We start from the raw sequence: 19,117 nt of genomic DNA, 5'->3' as shown, positions 1-19,117 counted from the left end.
TTTTTTTCCCCTTTGTATGTGTATACATGCATTTTTAAATCATTTCATATTACATTTTCTTTTTTCCTCTCATCAAAAGGAATATACTGCATGAAAAGATAAATGCAAACATTCCTTTTCTTTGTTTTTGTTTTTTTAAAATTCTGACTCAGAAAATTTCTTGCTCTTATTGGCTTTTTATGGGTGTAAAGCGTAACCGAATTGTGCATGGAAGATACAGATTTAAAATCCAGTGGCTTCACAGTTTGCACATCAGATGCCTGTCTCTTTAATAGTTATTTTGGATTCTGCATGAAATAGGCTTGAGTGGTTTTCTAAAAAAAGAGTTTCAGAAATTTAATGCATAGATTGACACATTGAAATGCTTCTAAATAGGTGCAATCTGTAACATGGAAAGGCTCTAGGAGAGGGAATATTAGAAATTATTAAAACAAGAGTCATATGGTTGCACAAAACAAACATACCTATACAGGCAAAACGGAACGGCTACTGCTATTTCAAAACCAGCACATAAGAAAGTCAATAGGAAGTAAGGGAACAGTGTTCCATTGTGGTTATTTTTCTCATCATTAATTCTTTCCTCATGTTTTCTGTTTTTTCATTGTTGGCCTATTTGGTTGCAATGTGCTTTTCCTGTCTTTCATTTCACATTGCTGTTTTTTATTTCTTTAGTTGTTTTTTTTTTTTAACTTTGCATTAGTTATGTCTGTAGAAATTTATTTTTCCTCTTTTAGTTAATTGTTCCTTTTGCCTCATCCCTTCTAAATCATGCAAACAATTGTACTTGCTTTTGTAATATTTCAAAGTTTACTGACCAATTTTTTTCTCTGGTCTCTCTGTTTCTCAACCATTTTTGTTGATTTTTGTGTTTGATTTCATTTTAAAATTTAAGAAACAGTTGAACGGAGTGCAGGAGCAACAAGATCCCTCCCCACCACTTACTCATACAAGCCATTCTTTTCTACAAGACCTTACCAGTCCTGGACAACAACTCCGAATACAGTGCCCGGGCCAACCAAGTCAGGCTTCACTTCCTTATCAAGTTCTTCCTCTAATACGCCATCCGCTTCTCCATTAAAATCAATATGGTCCGTTTCAACTCCTTCTCCAATCAAATCCACGTTAGGCGCATCAACGACATCTTCAGTTAAATCTATTAGTGACGTGGCGTCTCCAATTAGATCATTTCGGACAATGTCTTCGCCAATAAAAACGGTGGTGTCACAGTCTCCATATAATATGCAAGTTGCCTCTGGTACCCTGGTTAGAGCTCCCGCAGTCACAGAGGCTATGCCCTTAAAGGGGTTGGCATCCAGTTCTACGTTTTCCTCTCGAAGCTCTCCCGTGACTACAGCAGGGTCTCTTTTGGAGAGGTCATCAATTACTATGACACCCCCTGCCTCCCCCAAATCAAACATTAATATGTACTCCTCAAGTTTACCATTTAAGTCAATTATTACATCAGCGGCACCACTAATATCTTCACCTTTAAAGTCAGTGGTGTCTCCAGCTAAATCAGCAGTTGATGTCATTTCGTCAGCTAAAGTTACGATGGCATCATCTCTCTCATCACCCTTGAAGCAGATGTCTGGACATGCAGAGGTAGCGTTAGTCAATGGATCTATTTCTCCTTTGAAATATCCATCATCTTCAACTTTAATTAATGGATGCAAAGCCACTGCCACGTTACAGGACAAAATTTCTACAGCTACAAACTCTGTAAGCTCTGTGGTGAATGCAGCCACTGACACAGTAGAGAAAGTGTTTTCTACCACAACAGCAATGCCCTTTTCCCCACTCAGGTCATATGTTTCTGCAGCACCATCAGCTTTTCAGTCTCTAAGAACTCCTTCCGCAAGTGCACTCTACACATCTCTTGGGTCATCAATATCTGCAACTACCTCATCTGTAACTTCATCAATAATAACAGTGCCAGTATACTCTGTAGTCAATGTTTTGCCAGAACCAGCATTAAAGAAACTTCCAGACTCTAATTCACTTACAAAATCAGCAGCAGCCTTGCTGTCACCCATTAAAACATTGACTACGGAGACACGCCCCCAGCCCCATTTCAATCGGACTGCATCTCCAGTTAAGACATCTTTGTTCCTTGCACCTTCTGCCCTTAAGCTGTCTACACCATCTTCTTTATCTTCCAGTCAGGAGATACTAAAAGACGTGGCTGAAATGAAGGAGGACCTAATGCGGATGACCGCAATACTACAGACAGATGTGCCTGAGGAGAAGCCATTCCAACCTGAACTTCCCAAGGAAGGGAGAATTGATGATGAAGAACCCTTCAAAATTGTTGAAAAAGTCAAAGAAGACTTAGTGAAAGTTAGTGAAATCCTTAAAAAAGATGTATGTGTAGATAACAAAGGATCACCCAAATCACCAAAGAGTGACAAGGGACACTCTCCCGAAGATGACTGGATAGAATTTAGTTCTGAAGAAATAAGAGAAGCAAGACAACAGGCTGCTGCGAGCCATTCTCCATCTCTGCCAGAAAGAGTGCAAGTGAAAGCAAAGGCTGCCTCTGAGAAGGATTATAACTTGACCAAAGTTATTGATTACCTAACAAATGATATTGGGAGTAGTTCACTGACAAATTTAAAGTACAAGTTTGAGGATGCAAAGAAGGATGGTGAGGAGAGACAGAAAAGAATTTTAAAACCAGGAATTGCTTTGCAGGAACACAAACTCAAAATGCCGCCAGCCACCATGAGGCCTTCCACCTCTGAGAAGGAATTATGTAAAATGGCTGACTCCTTTTTTGGAACAGATACTATTTTAGAGTCTCCAGATGACTTTTCTCAACATGACCAAGATAAAAGTCCCTTGTCGGACAGTGGCTTTGAAACAAGAAGTGAAAAAACACCTTCAGCCCCACAAAGCGCCGAAAGCACTGGTCCCAAGCCACTTTTTCATGAAGTCCCCATCCCTCCTGTCATTACAGAAACAAGAACTGAAGTAGTTCATGTCATCAGGAGCTACGAGCCCTCCTCTGGGGATGTTCCCCAGTCCCAACCAGAGGAACCAGTGTCACCTAAACCTTCTCCTACATTTATGGAATTAGAACCAAAGCCTACCACCTCTAGTATTAAAGAAAAAGTGAAGGCATTTCAAATGAAAGCCAGCAGTGAAGAAGATGACCACAGTCGGGTTTTGAGCAAAGGCATGCGTGTGAAAGAGGAGACTCACATAACCACAACCACCAGAATGGTTTATCATTCCCCACCAGGCAGTGAAGGTGCCTCTGAAAGAATTGAAGAAACCATGTCAGTCCACGACATCATGAAGGCCTTTCAGTCCGGGCGGGATCCTTCCAAAGAACTGGCAGGGCTGTTTGAACATAAGTCGTCAGTGTCTCCAGATGTTCACAAGTCTGCTGCTGAAACATCAGCCCAGCATGCAGAGAAGGACAACCAAATGAAACCCAAACTGGAGCGTATAATAGAAGTCCACATCGAAAAAGGTAACCAAGCTGAGCCCACTGAAGTCATTATTAGAGAAACCAAAAAGCATCCAGAAAAGGAAATGTATGTATATCAGAAAGACTTATCCCGGGGAGATATTAACCTAAAAGATTTTCTACCAGAAAAACACGATGCTTTTCCTTGTCCAGAGGAACAGGGTCAGCAAGAAGAAGAAGAACTTACTGCGGAAGAGTCATTGCCTTCTTATCTGGAGTCTTCCAGAGTAAATACTCCTGTGTCCCAAGAAGAAGATAGCCGCCCTAGTTCTGCTCAACTCTTATCCGATGACTCTTATAAAACATTGAAGCTTTTGAGTCAACACTCCATAGAATACCATGACGATGAGTTGTCAGAGCTAAGAGGGGAGTCTTACAGGTTTGCTGAGAAAATGCTTCTGTCAGAAAAGCTAGATGTGTCTCATTCTGATACTGAGGAATCGGTTACAGACCATGCAGGAACCCCTAGCTCAGAGTTACAGGGGTCTGATAAGCGGTCCAGAGAAAAAGTAGCCACTGCCCCCAAAAAAGAAATTCTCTCCAAAATCTATAAAGATGTGTCTGAAAATGGTGTAGGTAAAGTGTCTAAAGATGAGCATTTTGATAAAGTGACAGTATTGCACTATTCTGGCGATGTTAGTAGTCCAAAACATGCCATGTGGATGCGCTTTACTGAGGACAGATTAGACAGAGGTAGAGAAAAGTTGATATATGAAGATAGGGTGGACAGGACTGTAAAGGAGGCTGAAGAAAAGCTGACAGAAGTATCACAGTTTTTTCGTGACAAAACTGAGAAACTAAATGATGAACTGCAGTCCCCAGAGAAAAAGCCACGCCCCAAAAATGGCAAAGAATGCTCTTCTCAAAGCTCTACCAGTAGCAGCCCTGAGAAAGCACTAACAGAACTGTTAGCATCCAATGATGAGTGGGTTAAGGCAAGGCAGCATGGCCCTGACGGACAAGGCTCCCCCAAGGCCGATGAGAGGACAGCATCCAGTTTGCCCAGCAGCCCGGAGAAGAGAGTTGTGTCTGAACAGAGTGAGGATGGCAAGTCCACCGTGGAGGCCAAAGGAAGTGTCCCACAGAGCAAAGCACCAGAAGGGCCCCAGTCTGGATTTCAACTCAAACAATCTAAACTCAGTTCCATTAGATTAAAATTTGAACAAGGTACACATGCAGAAAGTAAGGACATATCTCAAGAAGACAAAAAGCCAGATGGCCAATCCAGAATCCCAGTTAAAAAAGTACAGGAGAGCAAGCTACCTGTCTACCAAGTGTTTGCTAGAGAAAAACAGCAGAAGGCCGTAGACCTCTCAGAGGAAAGCGTGTCTGTCCAAAAAGATTTGATGGTCCTAAAAGCTAAAGATGAACATGTCCAAAGCAACGAGATTATTGTAAATGATTCTGGCTCTGATGACGTGAAAAAACAGAGAACTGAAATGTCAAGTAAAGCAATGCCTGACTATTTTTCTGAGGAACAGGCTAAAGACTTGGCATGTCATGTAACCTCAGATTTAGCAACTAAGGGACCATGGGACAAAAAGGTCTTTAGAACATGGGAAAGTTCTGGAGCCACTAACAATAAGTCACAGAAAGAAAAACTTTCACATGTACTTGTTCATGATGTAAGAGAGAATCACATTGGTCACCCCGAGAGTAAAAGTGTTGATCAAAAGAATGAATGTCTGTCTGTGACTGAGAGAGAACACAAATTGTTAACAAATGGCTCTCTCTCAGAAATTAAAGAAATGACTGTAAAATCTCCCTCCAAGAAAGTTTTATACAGGGAGTATGTTGTTAAAGAAGGGGAACGTCCAGGTGGAGCTTTCGATCAACCTCCCAGGAGAAGCGAGAGCTCACCAATGTCACACATTCCAGTCAGAGTGGCTGATGAGAGGAGAGTGCTGTCTCCTAATATTCCTGATGGGTTTTGTGAGCAGTCGACATTTCCAAAACATGAACTATCACAAAAAATGTCCCAGTCAACTATGAGTAAAGAGACAGTTGAGACACAGCACTTTAATTCTATAGAAGATGAAAAAGTTACCTATTCAGAAATCAGCAAGGTTTCCAAACATCAGAGTTACGTAGGCTTATGCCCGCCTCTTGATGAAACTGAGACTTCCCCCACCAAATCTCCTGATTCTTTAGAGTTTAGCCCAGGAAAGGAATCTCCATCTAGTGATGTATTTGACCACAGTCCCATTGATGTATTGGAAAAACTTGCACCACTAGCCCAGACAGAGGGAGGGAAAGAGATAAAAACTTTACCTGTCTATGTCAGTTTTGTACAAGTGGGGAAGCAATATGAAAAGGAGATACAACAGGGGGGTGTAAAAAAAATCATAAGTCAGGAATGTAAGACAGTCCAAGAAACCAGAGGGACCTTTTATACAACCAGACAGCAAAAGCAGCCTCCTTCTCCCCAAGGTAGTCCAGAAGATGATACTCTAGAGCAAGTGTCCTTTCTAGATAGCTCTGGGAAAAGCCCTTTAACCCCAGAAACACCCAGTTCAGAGGAAGTAAGTTATGAGTTTACGTCTAAGACCCCAGACTCTTTAATAGCTTATATACCAGGCAAACCCAGCCCAATTCCGGAGGTTTCTGAGGAATCAGAGGAGGAGGAGCAGGCCAAATCAACCTCCCTGAAGCCCACTACGGTGGAAGAAACAGTGGTCGAGCGTGAAATACTTAAAGATGTGAGCAGAGACTCTAGCCCAAGACCCAAAAATAACAGAGTTGCCTATATTGAATTCCCCCCTCCTCCACCGCTGGATGCGGACCAGATGGAGTCAGATAAGAAGCTTCATTATCTTCCCGAAAGGGAGGTTGACATGATTGAAGTCAATCTGCAAGATGAGCATGACAAATACCAGCTGGCTGAACCAGTCATCAGAGTGCAGCCACCCTCACCGGTTCCTCCTGGGGCAGATGCCACTGACTCGAGCGATGATGAATCTATTTATCAGCCTGTCCCTGTTAAAAAATATACTTTCAAATTAAAGGAAGTAGATGATGAACAAAAGGAAGTGACAAAATCCAAAGCTTCTGCTGAAAAGGCTTCCACCCAGAAAGAACTGGAAAGTAATGGATCTGGAAAAGATAATGAATTTGGCCTTGGCCTTGACTCCCCTCAGAATGAAACTGCCCAGAATGGGAACAATGACCAGTCCATCACTGAGTGCTCTATCGCCACCACAGCAGAGTTTTCTCATGACACAGATGCCACAGAGATTGACTCTCTGGATGGCTATGATCTGCAAGATGAAGATGACGGTCTGACAGAGAGTGATTCGAAACTCCCAAGTCAAACTATGGAAATCAAAAAAGATGTCTGGAATACAGAGGGCATTCTGAAGCCAGCAGATCGCTCTTTTAGCCAAAGCAAACTTGAAGTTATTGAGGAGGAGGGAAAGGTGGGACCAGATGAAGATAAGCCATCCTCCAAAAGTTCTTCATCTGAAAGGACTCCTGATAAGACTGATCAGAAGTCGGGGGCCCAGTTTTTCACACTGGAAGGCCGACATCCTGACAGATCAGTGTTTCCTGATACTTATTTCAGTTACAAAGTAGATGAAGAATTTGCCACTCCTTTCAAAACAGTAGCTACCAAAGGTCTAGATTTTGACCCTTGGTCTAATAACCGAGGGGATGATGAAGTTTTTGATGGTAAATCACGGGAAGATGAAACTAAGCCATTTGGTCTAGCGGTGGAAGACCGCTCTCCAGCAACAACCCCTGACACTACGCCAGCCAGAACGCCAACTGATGAAAGTACCCCAACTAGTGAGCCTAACCCTTTCCCATTCCATGAAGGAAAAATGTTTGAGATGACTCGCAGTGGTGCAATTGACATGAGCAAGAGGGATTTTGTTGAAGAGAGGCTCCAATTTTTCCAGATTGGTGAGCATACTTCTGAAGGGAAGCCAGGGGACCAGGGGGAAGGGGATAAAAGTATGGTCACTGCCACCCCACAGCCACAGTCAGGGGACACCACTGTAGAAACCAATCTAGAGAGAAATGTAGAGGCACCTCCAGTTGAACCTAACCCCAGCAGCCCGACCAGCGGCGAGTGTGAGGAAGGCACATCCAGTGGTGGCTCCCTGGAGAGATCAGCAGCAGACAGTAACACCTCTAAAGTTGACCCCAAGTCACGTACGCCTATAAAAATGGGAATTTCTGCATCTACCATGACCATGAAGAAAGAAGGCTCTGGAGAAGTGACAGATAAGCTAGAAGCTGTGATGACCAGTTTTCAGGGATTAGAAAATGAAATTACAGTGATTTCAAATACAGCCAGTAGCCAGATGGGCATTAGGCCTCAAGAAAAACATGATTTTCAAAAAGATAACTTTAATAACAACAACAATTTGGATTCTTCCACTATGCAGACAGATAACATTACAAGTCATGTAGTTCTGACAGAACATTTTGCACCCACTTGTACCACAGAGAAAGCTAATCCAGTGAAAGGCTCATCAGGAAAAAAGACAGGGGTACTACAAGGACATTGTGCCAGAGATAAGCAGAAAGTTCTTGGAGAGCAGCAAAAGACAAAAGAATCGATAGGGATTAGGCGAAAATCCAAACTTCCCATAAAGGCCACTTCACCAAAAGATATCTTCCCACCAAACCATATGCCAAACAGTAAAACAAGTAAAATGAAGCAGGTTAGTCCATTCGAGAAAACCAAAACCCTTACTGCTACTTCATGTGTAGAGGTGAAATCCAGAATTCCAGTAAAAAACACACACAGGGAAAATCTAGTTTCAGTCAGAAAAGCATGTACCACACAAAAGCAAGGGCAGCCAGAGAAAGGCAAGGCCAAACAGCTTCCATCCAAGTTGCCAGTAAAGGTAAGATCCACCTGTGTCACCACCGCCACCACCACCAACACCACCTCCACCACCACCACCACAGTTAAAGTTAGGAAAAGTCAGCTTCAGGAAGTATGTAAACATTCCATTGAATATTTTAAGGGCATTAGTGGCGAGACCTTAAAGCTTGTGGACCGCCTCTCTGAAGAAGACAAAAAGATGCAGTCGGAGTTGTCCGATGAGGAAGACAGTACCTCAAGAAACACGTCGTTGTCCGAGACTTCCCGGGGTGGCCAGCCTTCAGTTACAACGAAGTCTGCTAGAGATAAGAAAACAGAGGCAGCACCTTTAAAATCAAAGAGTGAAAAGGCCGGCAGTGAGAAAAGGAGCAGTAGGAGGACTGGTGAGAATGAAGGCAGTCAGGTTTTTCGAGCACTCTTTGCTCACAGCCTGGAGAACCAGCATAGTTTGTAAACACTTTCCAACTCGTAGACCCTAGTGCATGAACTGTCGTGATTGCCTGTGGAGTGACTTGACCGTAGTTTCTCATTCTGTCATTGTCATCTGTATGTGCTGTCTTATATACTCTTCTTTCTTCCTTTTAATCAAACTACACTGTAGACAGCTAGGGAAGCATGCTGAAGATACTGGTGTCATTCAAGATGAACAACTTTTTTTTTTTTTTTAATGTGCTAATGGATATGATTCTGTCAAAGTAAAAGCACAGATACTGAAATACCATTGTGTTTTCACCAACACGACAATTCTATAACTGTTGTAAAGTAGCTAGCTTGTCAGCATGTTCGACCCCATTACATTGAGCATCCATGTAGTTTGACATTTGGCCTGATACAGGTGAAAAACAAGTGAGCCATGTAAAAAGAAGTGTTCATGTAGGTGATTAGGACACATCTAAGTGTACAGTGTTAGCGTTAGTCTCTCTGTAAAATCTGACTGCTGCTAAAAGCAATGTTCCAGTATCGTATCTTTCTTGATGATTATTTTAATTAAGAAATTGTAAATCGTAGGTCCACAGAGTCCATGCGAACGGACAGATATCAGGATGGCAATAGTAGCCGATCACCTGGGACTTAGTTGGACTGGTAAGTGTGTATACACCTGAATGAAACAAAGTACAGTTTCTTAATTTCCTTGTTTTATTCACATGCAGTTTATTATGTATTTGTTAAAAAGAAACAAACACCTCAGTAAAAAAAAAAATTTATCCATAATTCTGTCTGTCCAGGGATAATTATTGATAGTACTTTGTACACTATTTTTCCAAGGAACAGAAACATAAATCTTATTTTACCTTACATTTAAATGTTTTTCTTCACAGTGCCATTTCTGGTATTTTATCCGATAGCTACTTTCCTTTATGCCTTCTGATAAATTTGTTAATACCTATGACTTAAGTAACACAAAATCTTTAACATAGCATTTTGGGAACAGCTTTCTTAGGTTAACAGTTAAATTAACCCATGCCTATATTTCACTAATTTTAGTCATTCATGAGTCATCTTTACAAAAGGTACTAGGCATTGAACCAAGGACCTCACATGTACTAGGCAAATGTTCTGCCACTGATCTGTATATCTCCAGCCTGTTTTTAAAGAGATTGAGAAAGGATCTTGCTAAGTTTCCCAGTCTGGCCTCAGACTTGGATTCTCCTAACTCAGCTTCCTGAGTAGCTAGTACTCTAAGCTTGCACCACCACACCCGATAAACTTCACAATTTTTATGATGTATATATAAAATTTACAGGTTTATTTACCTGATGCATCTAAGTGGATTCACTTTTTTAAAAAAATTAATATTATGCACAATGATCCCATAGTTATTCTAAGGGGGAAATGTAACTACTAATTTCTAATTATTAGTTGATGCATGCAATAATCCTTAGAGCTAAGTAATATTATTATACACTCTCAATAGATTAAGAAACTGAGTCTTTTTTAAAAAATATTCTTTAGTTAGTCAATGGGCCTTTATTTCACTTATTTATATGTGGTGCTGAGAATCGAACCCAGTGCCTCACCCATGCTAGGCAAGTGCTCTACCACTGAGCCAAACTCAGCCCCTAAGTGGATTCACTTTTATGCTGAAAGATTTATTTAAAATGAAAACTTTATATTACTTCCATAGTAGGGAATGGGATTATTTGCATGTAACATCTGTATAAACAAGGAAACAGGAGTGACAAAGTTTAAATTTAGATTTTTTTTTTTTTGGCCATGATGGGGATTGAACCTCGGGCCTTGGGCCTGCAAAGCATAGGATCTACCACTGAGATACATCCCTAGACCACTTTAAAATTAAAAAGATAAAAATTTAAAGGATTTAAGTAAGTAGACTCAGTTCACAAGAGTTGAGTTCTGTAAAACCATTAACAATTAGCATGTCCAAAAGGAATATTTGACTTCATTTTGCTTCAATAAAGACAAGATGAGGTTGTTTGTCAGGTGGGCCATTCTGCTTTGTAGTTTCTATCTTTATAAGGTCCCTAAAATCCTGCCTCACCTGAATCTGAGAAATTTTAAGTTTTATAGGTTATTTTTTTTAATGCACAGCCAAAAGACGTAATAGTTAAAATGTTATTGACATAAAGTAATCTTGCATATTATCAGTGTCATATGCCCCATACAACTATTTATTAAAAGGGAGAATGTGAAACTAGATAATTTGAACAAGTTATTTTACACACACACTTTAAAGGCCCCCCTATCCCATTTCCCCACTCTCACTCTCCCACAAACTATCTACTCTCCTCTCTTCAGCCACCTCGATCCTATTCTAAGATATGTTGCTGATGACCAGGATCCTAGTAGAGCTCTGAAAAGGGAGGTGGTCTGTGTGATCTTTTTTTATATATTTTATTTATTTTTAGTTGTAGATGGACACAATATATTTATTTTATTTTTATGTGGTGCTGAGGATAGAACCCAGGGCCTCACATGTGGTAGGCAAATACTTTACCACTGAGCCACCACCCCAGTCCAGTCTTTGTGATCTTTTACAGATGGTTGAGAATAGTAATCTATTATGTTTAACTATTTGCTAACAAATATTATGAAAATAATATTTGTGTTTTAACATTGAACATTAACCTGAAAAGATATTGGAGCAAATGTTGATTTTATGGTAGCACATGTCCATAACTATTAGATTTCCTTTAAACCAGTATAGTCCTTAGTTTTTCAAAGTAAATTTGTGGAGAAGATATGGCAGTATCAGAAAAGATAGATAAAAAGCAATAAAACTAAAATTCTCAGTGTCAGGATGTCTTTGCTCTTCATAATGTCTCCAAAAACAGCTACAGTTTGGTACTGAGGGCTTGTTGGGCAGTAGGAGTATTATCACTTAAAAAACTTAAAAAATTATAATTAGCTTCCCTAATTGGAATTACTACAAGCTTAATAAAGATTAGAAAAATTAAGACTTATTAAGAGAACAAATTTAAATCTGTACTTTGAATCCACCATTAATAATCCACTTTATTTAAAATAGTTAAATTTTATAGTTTTCTACTAAATAAATATATTCTCTGATCTTGGCTTTAATGTATAACTAGTATATTCAAAAGATACACCTTATGAGTATCTTTTTCTGTTGGTCACAATATACTAATGAATCAGGAATCAATTTATTCTTTTTTTGTTTTAAAATGGAATATAAAAAATTATCTGTATATTATTACAGCTAAAGTTTCCTCCATGGAGATTTATACAAACAGGTTTATTTCTAACTGTAGGCTATGGTCACAGCAGTTTGCAAGCCTACCTTACATTAACTTTTGTCCTTTTGTTTTCGTGTGGATTGTTTTAAATTTTTCAAGAGTTCAACTCTGCAAAGAATAGTCAGGTATAAAAGTCATTTTACACAAACCCTAATATATTGTCAGGATAAATTTCTAGAAGTGAATCACTTGATCAAAGGATAAGGGCTCTTTTGAGTTTGTGAATTCATTTTAACAAGTTGCTAGATATATTTCTTATCAAGAATAGAATATTGATCAATCTCTTTCCATGTGAGAATTTTTTTCTATTTCTTTTTAATAATTATTTCAGGTAATGCATACTTGGTAAGTATTTTTTAAGATACACACAAGTATACCATGAAAAGTAAATTTTCTAAGTTCACATTCTCCAAAGCAGCCACTACTACTCAGAATGTATATGTCTTCTCAAAAGATACACTCTGCATTTCCAGGATTGAGGGTATGAAAATATATATGTCTTCTCAAAAGATACACTCTGCATTTCCAGGATTGAGGGTATGAATATATATATATATATATATATTCACAGAAAGCTCTCTCCCTTTTATTTTTCAAACCAGTATCTGCCTGTAAGATAAAATTTTCTGGAGTCATCATTTAACCTCCTTAGCAGAAGCAAAGTTCTTGGAACTTGAGGGCATTATAGAGTGGAATATTATGTGGGTCAAAGGTGCACTTCAAGAAGATTGCTTGAGGCAACCTTACTGCTAGCTCTTGTGCCATATGTATAAACTGTATACACAACCTATCTTGTATGCAATTTGTTCAAATGGCAGATAATTGGATGAATTAAAAGAATCAAGCAATATCCTCTTTGTAAAAAACTGAGACTCTTTCTAAAATGATCTCTACAGTGTATTTGATTATAAATAATTACCTAAAGAAAGCTAAGTTACAGCCTGACTATAATCACTAGTTTCCTGTGAAATCAAGTATCTGAAGATTAATGCCCAAGGCTATACGTGGGCTTTTCTGTGAATTTCCTTTTTCTTGCTAGCAATTGAATATTACTTTGATAAAATGTATATAATAAAAGTAGAATATGCAGTCTTAATAACTCTCTTTTTACAGAACTGGCAAGGGAACTGAATTTTTCGGTGGATGAAATCAATCAAATACGTGTGGAAAATCCAAATTCTTTAATTTCTCAAAGCTTCATGTTATTAAAAAAATGGGTCACCAGAGATGGAAAAAATGCAACAAGTACGTTAAAATAATATAATTTTAACTTTCAAAAATGCATATATTCAATATTTTAGATAAGCCTGCTGTTAGTTCATGCAAATGCTGTTTTCTGCAATATAGAAAAATGAATGATTAAAAAAACCTAAGACTTTTGAAGTTATACTTGCTTAATTTAGTGCTGATACTGTAAAGCACTTTGGAAAGCAAGTAGTAGGAAACTGTTTGCATTTTATCTATTCTGTCCATGACCATCCAAAAAAAAATTATGGGTTCTATATCATGGGAATATCATCTGAAACACTCTGAAGTTATTGCTGTGGCCAGAGGCAGATGTGCAGGGAAGTGCAGAGAGGAGGATAGAATCTTAGGTGATCAAGTTCTTGTATTCTGTGCGGCAACAGAGAATTCCCTAATACTGTTGGATCTCAAGGGATGCACAGGGTGCCGTAGTTTGGCATGTGCTAACCCACAACAATATAGAATATGTTATTGTGGGTTTCCCTATGTCGACTTGATTTTCAGAACTCATTAAAATGCTAAGCATTAAACATGAGGGTGACCTATTTTGACATTCTGAAAGGAAAAGGGACTTGTTTGAAGTTAGATCCCTTTATACCTAAAAGAAGTCCAGCTATTTTAAGGCCCATCCATTCTGTTACAGTGGAATGAATGCTGTTGCCTTCACACACAGCTTTACAAAGTGATTCTTAAGATCTCGACTTTCCTGTAGCAGCAAGCCCTCTAAGCCCTCTGGATGATATTGCAGAGCTTGAGTAAGAAGCTGAAATGCCAGGAGGTCTGCGAAAGCCATGCATTTGTGTGGATACTGTGCTGACTCAAAGCAAATAATTTCATTGTTGTTTTTTTTTTTTTCCCCTCCTTTTCAGCTGATGCCTTAACTTCGGTCTTGACAAAAATTAATCGAATAGATATAGTGACTCTACTAGAAGGACCAATATTTGATTATGGAAATATTTCAGGCACCAGAAGTTTTGCAGATGAAAACAATGTTTTCCATGATCCTGTTGATGGTAATTGAATTTAGTGTTCATATTTATTTAATCATTTGATAAAATTGAAAGTATAGTCAGACAAGGCATTCACTTAAAACCAATTAAATTGTGATTTGCTTGATTTAATTTCTGATTTTTATACCATTTTCTCTGTCAGAGGCTGCAAATAAGCATTATGACAAAAGAGCAAACTAGGTAAATGTTATATACAGAACAAATAATGAGGTTTGAAAGTGTAAGTTAACTGAAAGAGCGTTATTTTAAAAATGTATGTGAAAAACAAGAAATACCTCAAAAATACATTGTTTTTAATTTTAATTTTTATATTAATCTAAAAAACTAGTGATCTTTTATTCATATATAGGTAAAATACATTATGCTCCAGCTTTTACCAAAAAAGCGAAGTATTGAGTCTAGTTTAAGCATACAGAACAAACTGTTAAGATAAAATGTGAATTACTGTTCTGGGAACAAATATTTAAGCATGTACGGGAAAAGTCTAATGTACCAAAGTGTTATTTACTTAGCATTATTTTAACTTCAATGCTGCCATTAATACTTTGGGGAAAAAACCCTACTTGATATATTGTATAAAAAAAGAGGATAATTTCTAATACAATGAGCATAGCTATCACTAATAAGTAATTTTTCACATTAGCTTATGTAATTTGTCATTATATAAATTGAGACTTTTTCAGAAAAGTATTAAGAAAATCATAATTTGTGTTTTCCAAGATAGTCACGTATTACCTTCACAAATGGAAATTTTTTCCTACAGTGAATTTTGAGTAGAAAATGTTGATGGTGTGGAGATAAGAAAAGAATCCAGTAATATTTTTATACTGTTCCAAGTTCTGAAAAACATGGTTATTTTCATTTTTCAAATTGGCAAAGTTAGAATAACAAAGATCATTAACTTCTAATTCTGCATATATTATATGGAAGAAAAAGCTCAAGTTCTTAGAAATTTTTGCTTACTAAAGTTAAAATCAAGAGAATATTTAAAGCATATCTGTAGTACATGATATAAACACAGTGAATAATAAAATCAAAAGTGTTGGTTTTTTGGGGTTTTTTTTGAGCTTATAAGTTCCATAAAATCTTGGGGGCAGGTTCTCTCCAAAGCTTTGTCTTGTATGTGAGACATTATATATTGCTAATCAAACTATTTTTGCACTGTACAAATATAAATTATTGTTATAGCAAACTGATTTATTGACAAGTTTTAGCTTATAAACCATTCTAATATTCTTTTGGGGGGGGAACTAATGAAAGTATCTATAATAAAAAAGATCACCAAAATACAATGTAAGTGTTGTGTTCTTAGCAGCTTCATTTAACTCAACATTTTAATATCAGGTTATCATTAAAATAAACTCACAAGGGCTTTTTGTTATTATGACTTAATATTTTGTATTCCTTAAGGAAATTCCAAAATGAAATAAATTTCACTTGTGCAAATTATAAACTATAGCTAATAAGACTCTGGTTTATAGGTGACCATAAATGAAAAAGGTCCACTTGTAGCAATTTCAATTTATAATAGCTAAGTCTATACTTACCTTGGACAAATAGGGAAGCTGCTCATATGTAACACTTTTTTAAATGTGATAGGTAATGAATTACAAAATTTGGTTTCTTGTGGTTTGCTGTATTTTGCCCACGACAATATGGATTTGGGGAAATTTTTGTAGACAAATAATTCAGAAAATTATTCCTGTCTCTCCTCTTAGTGAATTTTTGTGAAACTTCCTTTCCTCACCATGACCAGACCATTGTTGACTTTTCTCTCTGCTAAGGCAGAAAAAGACTTCTGTAGTCCATACAGCAGTGTTTAAAATGAGATTAGCTCCTTCCTTCCCTTTTACAAGCAGGTTAATTAATAAACTACACATATCGTAGCATTGTTGTGAATTTTCTGAGTGCTCTTGGCAAATGATTTTCCTCCTGTTTTGTGTCATTTTTTTTCCTTTTAATTCGTGGTTCTAAGTAGACTCCATCACCAACTTCACCAAGACCTTCATATATTCCACAGTCCTTTCATTTCTGTTACATTATGACACCTGAAAACTTTACATGAAGTCTTTTCTACTTTGTCTTCTTTTTACATCCTTTTCCTAACAACTTTAGGTTTTTACTCAGTGCTACTGCTCCAAAATCTAATAATTATTTCTTTCCAAAGATTAAATTCATTTCTTTCCTATAAATTTCATACAAAACAATAATTAAGAATTGGGTTGTGTTGCTCATATGTACAGTTTTTTAAATAAGTTATAATTTGATTTAATTGATTAAATTTAATTAACTTACTTGGTTTCTTGTGGCTTGCTGTATTCAGTCCACCACATTATGAATTTTGCATGCTAAAACTAGAAAGATAATAAATTTGGCCATGAAATGTGTTTTATATAATGACAAGTAACTTCTTATTCAATTAGCCTGGATATTTAAGTTACTGTATTTAAATTACCAAAATTGATAGCAATAATTGATAGTATTTTATTTTACTATAGTTTACACTAGTCTTATTTCATTGTATTACACTTAACTGGACTAAACCAATAAATTATCAACATTATTCTGTGATTCATCGTGCATTTTCATACCTGATATAATTTTAATCATTCCATGTGTTTTGTTTGATGTATTTTCTAATTCATTCCAGTCAGTCCAAATGTACTGTCTTCCATAGGTTATCCTTCCCTTCAAGTGGAACTGGAAACCCCCACAGGGTTGCACTACACACCACCCACCCCTTTCCAGCAAGACGATTATTTTAGTGATATCTCTAGCATAGAGTCTCCCTTTAGAACCCCCAGTAGACTGAGTGATGGGCTAGTGCCTTCTCAGGGAAGCGTAGAACATTCAGCAGATGGACCTCCAGTTGTAACTGCAGAAGACACTTCCTTAGAAGACAGCAAAATGGAAGACTCAGTGCCTTTAACAGGAATGCCTGAAGCAGTGGATGTAGATGAGAGCCAGTTGGAGGATGTGTGTCTGAGTGAGTATCCTCAATACCTCGGAAATTTGGCTGGGGTCCCAAAAGATGTTAAACCAGCAGAGCCATTGAAACAGACTAGAAAAGTAGGCATATGCTCTGAGCAGCAGGAGAAAGGAAAATCTGGTCCTGATGAGGAGATGACAGAAGAAAAACTCAAATCTCTATTTGAGGACATTCAACTTGAAGAAGGAGTAGAGTCTGAGGAGATGACAGAAGAAAAAGTACAGTCTATTCTTAAACGTGTTCAGCAAGCAGAACTGGAAATGTCTTCAATTACAGGTTGGCAGAATGAGACATCAAGTGGAAACCTAGAGTCCCCTGCTCAAGCTCGAAGAATAACTGGTGGGTTACTAGATCGACTGGATGACAGGTATGGCTCTATTTCAGGAAAAGCAAGCTGAAATGCAGGGGACCTCTGAATGCTTTGTTTTAAATAGATGCTTTTTTAGCAATGATTCTAAATTACCAGTCAAGTTCTGGAATATTACTTTAAAAGTTGGTGCATGATTCTAATCTAGATAGGAAAAGTGAGTTTAAATTCAAATGTAATTCTCAGAATAATTGATGGTCTGAAGTAATAAGTAAAAATGTTACATACATCCCAAAGGTTTATATGTTGTCTTTACTCTAGAAGACTGTACTTTTGGGGCTGGGGATGTAACTCAGTGGTGTACCACATGTGAGGCCCCAGTACCATAAAGAGAGGCAGGGAACTATACATTTCTAGTATTTACTTGTATTATTCTTTTCATATAGCCAGTAATTAATGTTTAAGACACTTTAATAAATGAAAGTCCAAATCTTTTAAGAATATAAATATTTCTTGTTTCTGAGCTACAAATATAATGCTCAAAATACAAAATATTGAAATACAGCCAGGCACAGTGACATATGCCTGTAGTCCCATCAATGTAGGAGGCTGAGACAGGAGGACTGCAAGTTTGAGGCCATCCTGGGTAACTTAGTGAGAAGGTATCTCAAAAGGAAAAGGGCTGAGTATGTAATTGAGTGGTACAGTGCCTTGTAGTTTATTCCCCAGTACAAATCATAGTAATAATCAATACATTCCCATTATCCAGCAATAACCATCATTAAAATTTTGGTGAAAATGCTAGAGGCATAGCTAGAAGCATGTAGATCACATGCTTAATATACACAAGGGCCAACACCAATCACAGACACCAAAAAAGAAAAAAAAAAATGGATTCCCTATCTTCTATGTACATTTTAGAAAGTGCAGAGAAGAAATGGTATCTTTCCTGCCATAGTAATAAAAACTTAACATTTTATGTCCTTCCAGTTTTCTATACATAACTCTCTACTTCAAAAATATTGCCATATCTCTCATTTGTTATTTATAACCAAAATAACTCCCTAAACATGAATCTGGCTTATTTTTATACTGACCCTGATCTAGAATGATAAGAAGAGATCCTCAGACATTTGGTCAAATCCCACCACTACTAGGTACATATTTTGTGACTGGATGAATTTCTAATCTCTAACAATGTTACTTTGCTCATCTTTAAACTACTACTTCCCTCAAAAAGAAAGCATGTATCATACCTACAACATGACTAGAGCAAATAGTAATCTTTTAGTAATGGTGGCATTATTTTTATTGACCCACATGTCAGACTAAAATATTTTTACTTCAGTGGCAGCTAGTAAAAGCCTTAGGTTGGATTCAAGAAACTGATATTATTTTATAACCATGTGAAATATTTCCATATTGCTGATAAATCTCTTGCTCAGTAAAAATTCCGAAAGAGGGACTTCATAAAATTTGTAAAGAGAAGTTTATGAACTCCTTTTGCAAAATGAAGTCATCAATAAATTCTCTATATAGGC

At 37.5% G+C, this 19,117-nt stretch overlaps 1 protein-coding gene across 1 annotated transcript in view; it reads left to right on the top strand.

The window, feature by feature from the left end:
* The window catches only part of Ank3 (ankyrin 3), a 323,355-nt gene that overhangs the window by 277,405 nt on the left and 26,833 nt on the right, over positions 1-19,117 (top strand). The window contains exons 37-41 of the mRNA XM_077799312.1: positions 899-8,692; positions 9,318-9,392; positions 13,139-13,270; positions 14,140-14,283; positions 17,546-17,636. Coding sequence (XP_077655438.1) covers positions 899-8,692; positions 9,318-9,392; positions 13,139-13,270; positions 14,140-14,283; positions 17,546-17,636 — 8,236 coding nt within the window. The remainder of the gene's footprint in view (positions 1-898; positions 8,693-9,317; positions 9,393-13,138; positions 13,271-14,139; positions 14,284-17,545; positions 17,637-19,117) is intronic.

The sequence above is a fragment of the Urocitellus parryii genome, chromosome 5 (assembly GCF_045843805.1).
Source record: "Urocitellus parryii isolate mUroPar1 chromosome 5, mUroPar1.hap1, whole genome shotgun sequence".
NCBI classification, from domain to species: domain Eukaryota; kingdom Metazoa; phylum Chordata; class Mammalia; order Rodentia; family Sciuridae; genus Urocitellus; species Urocitellus parryii.
This window is presented reverse-complemented; position numbering and strand designations above follow the sequence as displayed.